Raw genomic sequence first — 3888 nt, 5'->3', positions numbered from 1 at the left:
TAGACAGAGCAGCAATAATGGCAGGGTGCCAAGCAGAGTCGAAGGCACTCTTAATTTCAAGGAACGCGGCGGCAGAGAAGTGTTTGATCGAGAAACCATTTTCAAGCCATCCATTAACAAGCGATCCACGACTCAAGTAGACCGAAATCCCGGAGCGGTTTTCCAGATCTTAATCCGGAAAAGGCCTTAAAAATATAAAAAAAAAATTTATCATGTTTGTCTTTGCACGTCGGATTTACCTGCGTTTGCAAAAAGACGAAATTCTCACCCGTTTACGAGATATTAAGTGTTAAAGTTAGGGTTTTTTGAATTTTGTCAGAAATGGGGGGTGCTTTGACATCGCTTTTCTGAAAAGCGGGGGAGCAAAAGCAAAAACTATTTTTATAAAAAGGTTTATTACTATCTCAACCACCAAAATCCAAAAGGAATTTCTTTTCCGGATTTTATTGGTTGAGATATGACTAATTTACTGAGAGGCTCATTTTTCCCTTTTCCTTCTCTGCCTGGCAGCCATTTTTTTGTACTCTCCGTCGCGCCCCTTGCGGAAGCCAGCTTGGTTCCACTAAATATTAAGGCCGATATGACTTCTATGGGTCTAAAATTAAGGCCAATAGATAAAACCTTGTGCTGGCTTCCTAGGCCTTACTAGTTTGGTAAGAACTAAGAAATATTTCTGTAAATGAGTAGAATGATCAGATTCTCGTATTTGTAGATCACATTAAAAACAAAGCAACAAAAAGCTCGTGAGTCACTAAAGCCTCGCTTACACGCTTACATAGGGGTTTTTGTTAAGTTCTTAGTTTCTGAATTTCTGAATTTCTTAAGAAATTAAACCAAATTCTTAATTTTACAACTTAAACTATAAACCGAAGAACTAAATTGTTAATGAAAAAAGAAGGCGGTACTTATTAAAGAGGCGTGAATTTCTGCAAGCAGACGAAATGCGCACCGAGGTGACAGTCAAATTTGTCAAAAATTAAAAATGGACGACTACAATTTAGAAATGTCAGTATACGAGTGGAAAAGTAAATTTGTCGCCGGAATCACAGCCATGTTACTTGCTTTAACTCTGTTGAAGAAAAAAGACATCCTATCGGACGACCATGGACTAGATCATATAACAAACAAGAAAATCGTGATACCCACTCTTGGTATTTTACAATTCTGAAAGAGGCAGCTATATCTGATGCATATACTTTTCATAATTTTACGCGTATGTCACCAACGTGTTTTGAAAAATTATTGTAAAGAATTGGTGATAATAAATTAATGCAACAGACACACACCAGATTCAGAAAGTGTATCACAGCGGGTATTTTTTAAATCTTATTTATGCAATAATCCTAATTCTAATTCATTATAATTGTACAATGTAGGAGAAAGATTGGCAATCACTCTACGTTATCTTGCCACTGGAGATTATCTACATTCTCTTGCATATGGATTCAGAGTAGCGGCATGCATTATTACTCGAAATACAGCAATTGCAATATATGAGAAACTTGCACCAACATATCTTGCTGTGCCGAAGGCTGATGAATGGAAGAGAGTTACCATGGAGTACTACACAAAATGGAACTATCCAAATTGTTGTGGAGCAATAGACGGGAAACACATCGCCATTATTTCCCCACCAAACAGTTGGTCTCTGTACCAGAACTACAAGGGATTTAAAAGTATTGTTCTAGTGGCAATTGCTGGGCCAAACTACGAAGTTCTCATGTTTGATCTTGGAGAATATGGAAGACAATCTGACAGTGGCATTTGGGCATCATCCGATCTAAGAAAAGCATTCAGGAGCCACAAATGAGCACTTCCACCTTCATGTACTCTTCAATTGTCTAAAGAAGAATCTTTAATCCACCCCATTGTTCTCGTTGGTGACGACGCATGTGAGCTAACAGAATACATGATGAAAAGATTTCCTGGTAGGAGAAATATACTTCCTCAGGAGCAAACTATTTACAATTATAGGTATTATAACCTTAACTTGGAATTTGACATTTTTTTCTAATGTTAAATTGTATCATTTCATGTAACAGGCATTCTCGAGCCAGGCGCACGTCAGAAAATCTCTTTGGTATCATAACTACAAGGTGGAGAATTTTCTTAACAACTATAAACGCCAAACCAGAAAATGTAGAGCATTATACTCGTGCAGTAATGGCTCTTCATAACATGTTGATTGCTGAAACCAAACACTATTCAAGGAGTGAACAATCAGACTACTTTGACAGAAATGGTGGTCTCATTGATAGTGAATGGAGACGAGATGAAGAACTATGTAATAACTTTACTACTTTTAATAATATTGCACCATCTTCTACTCGTAATGCATCGAAAAATGCAAGGAGTTACGTGATTCCTACAAGGATTATTTCTGTAATGAAGGAAGTGTTCCGTTGCAGTACGATATTGTTAACTATACTAGCCAAAACAGTTGAAAAAAAGTATTAAAAATGTATTCCCTGTCAATGATACTGCTATTTTGCGCATGCATATTTTGTAATATGACCATTGGCTCATAATAAAGCGTGCAGTTTAGCAGAACTGATGTAACAGTTTAAATACAAAAATCAGCGATGATGAGTTTGTTGTATTAAAAAAATGTGTCATGGATGACAGAAATGCATATCAGGATTAGTTTATATTTCAAACGAATAAAACTTTGAATCAATATTATTTATCAGTTGGTTTCCACTTTTTGTAAGTTGTGTATATATTTTCCATGCCCAATCTGATCTGGTCACGCGCATCTTCACATTTGATGGCAGCAACACGAATTCCAAAATTGGCGGCATAACTGTACCAGTCTTTTTTATTGTCGTCAAGATCCGGTTGTTTAGGCTTGCTTTCCACAAGAGATTTCATTGAGTCTCCTAAAAATGCAATTTTGGAATCTAGATCTTGAATTGTGTTCTTTCCTTTCTTGCTTTTTGATGCTGACTTGTTTGTAGATGACGTTTCTGAAGACGTTTCCTTATAATCTGTTATAATAAAGAAACCAAATAAATGAGGACAACTTAATACAACATATTCTTTATATATGTACCATCTTTTCTATTTGAAGGATTGTCTTTGGATGCATCTGCTGACTTCTTATTGGAAGAGGCTGTTCCTGAAGCTGAATTGTTTGTAGCCTTTTTCACTTCAATGTTTTCTAAGATAATGCTTGAAGAAGATAGGGGGGAATCCTTGTAAAGTTGACTTCCAGAAGCGTCCAAACCGTCATCAAAATCTAAATTTGTTTTTATTAAATGGCAATAATAATGTAGACAATATTAATAAAATGGACAAGGTAAATAACTTGCGATAGCCTATACCAATGTATTCATTGAAATTTCCACTGTTATTAGAATCTTCGTTGTCAGACGGGTAGAATGTTCCTGAATCCAGTATTCTTCTTGTTTTTTGCGTTTGACGAAGTGATTCACTGCTACATGTTGATTCATCATAACCTGTCTTGCGTTCTACTGATTCTGTATTCTCAGAATTGTTATTCTCAGTCTCAATCTCCTTCTCGGCATCAATCTGAATCTCAGAATTCCCATTCTCATGAACATTTTTAACGGATTCATCATCTGACTTATCACAATCTTCCTCATCATCTTGCTCCAGTTCACTTTTCGGCATATTGCTCTGACGTCCCCTAATGAAGTAAAAACATTCGTTGGCGAGTGTGAAACTTTCAAATATGAATATTTTATTAAAACTTACACTCTTGGTCGAATAAATGGAGCAATGAACCCCATAGCTATGGGATTTTATAATTAAATACCTTTTTCGTTAGTAACAGAAAAGCGTTTATTGTACTTAAGTGAACTGAATGGAGCCAGGAGGAAAAACACACTTGTCTTGGCAGGAACGCGAGAAAGAAGAAGGCAAGAT

General features: G+C 36.2%; 2 protein-coding genes across 2 annotated transcripts; one reads left to right on the top strand and one right to left on the bottom strand.

Annotated features, from left to right (window-relative positions):
• The first annotated feature begins 982 nt into the window (after positions 1-982).
• Positions 983-1810, top strand: LOC124342114 (protein ANTAGONIST OF LIKE HETEROCHROMATIN PROTEIN 1-like). The gene is made up of 2 exons (XM_046795085.1): positions 983-1151; positions 1377-1810. Exons 1-2 carry the CDS (start codon positions 983-985, stop codon positions 1808-1810), a joined length of 603 nt encoding a protein of 200 aa, XP_046651041.1.
• A 771-nt stretch (positions 1811-2581) lies between these two features.
• LOC124343471 (tRNA(Thr) (cytosine(32)-N(3))-methyltransferase-like) lies at positions 2582-3888 on the bottom strand. Its single transcript, XM_046796796.1, has 4 exons — positions 3718-3888; positions 3324-3649; positions 3053-3238; positions 2582-2987 (listed from the first exon to the last, which is right to left on the bottom strand). The coding sequence occupies exons 1-4, from the start codon at positions 3750-3752 to the stop codon at positions 2680-2682; spliced, it is 855 nt and encodes a 284-aa protein (XP_046652752.1). The 5' UTR covers positions 3753-3888; the 3' UTR covers positions 2582-2679.

The sequence above is a fragment of the Daphnia pulicaria genome, chromosome 6 (genome assembly GCF_021234035.1).
Source record: "Daphnia pulicaria isolate SC F1-1A chromosome 6, SC_F0-13Bv2, whole genome shotgun sequence".
Lineage (NCBI taxonomy): Eukaryota > Metazoa > Arthropoda > Branchiopoda > Diplostraca > Daphniidae > Daphnia > Daphnia pulicaria.
Note: the sequence above shows the minus strand (reverse complement) of the source record. Positions and strands in the feature narration are given on the sequence as shown.

Excerpts from the sequence above, each read along its gene's own strand:
- LOC124343471 (XM_046796796.1), bottom strand. The coding sequence starts at position 3,752 with ATGGGGTTCATTGCTCCATTTATTCGACCAAGAGT. Across the intron at positions 3,650-3,717 it reads CCATTTATTCGACCAAGAGT|GGGACGTCAGAGCAATATGC; the intron begins GTAAGTTTTAAT and ends TTACTTCATTAG. Across the intron at positions 2,988-3,052 it reads TCCTTCAAATAGAAAAGATG|ATTATAAGGAAACGTCTTCA; the intron begins GTACATATATAA and ends TTATTATAACAG.
- LOC124342114 (XM_046795085.1), top strand. The coding sequence starts at position 983 with ATGGACGACTACAATTTAGAAATGTCAGTATACGAGTGGAAAAGTAAA. Across the intron at positions 1,152-1,376 it reads AATCGTGATACCCACTCTTG|GAGAAAGATTGGCAATCACT; the intron begins GTATTTTACAAT and ends TGTACAATGTAG.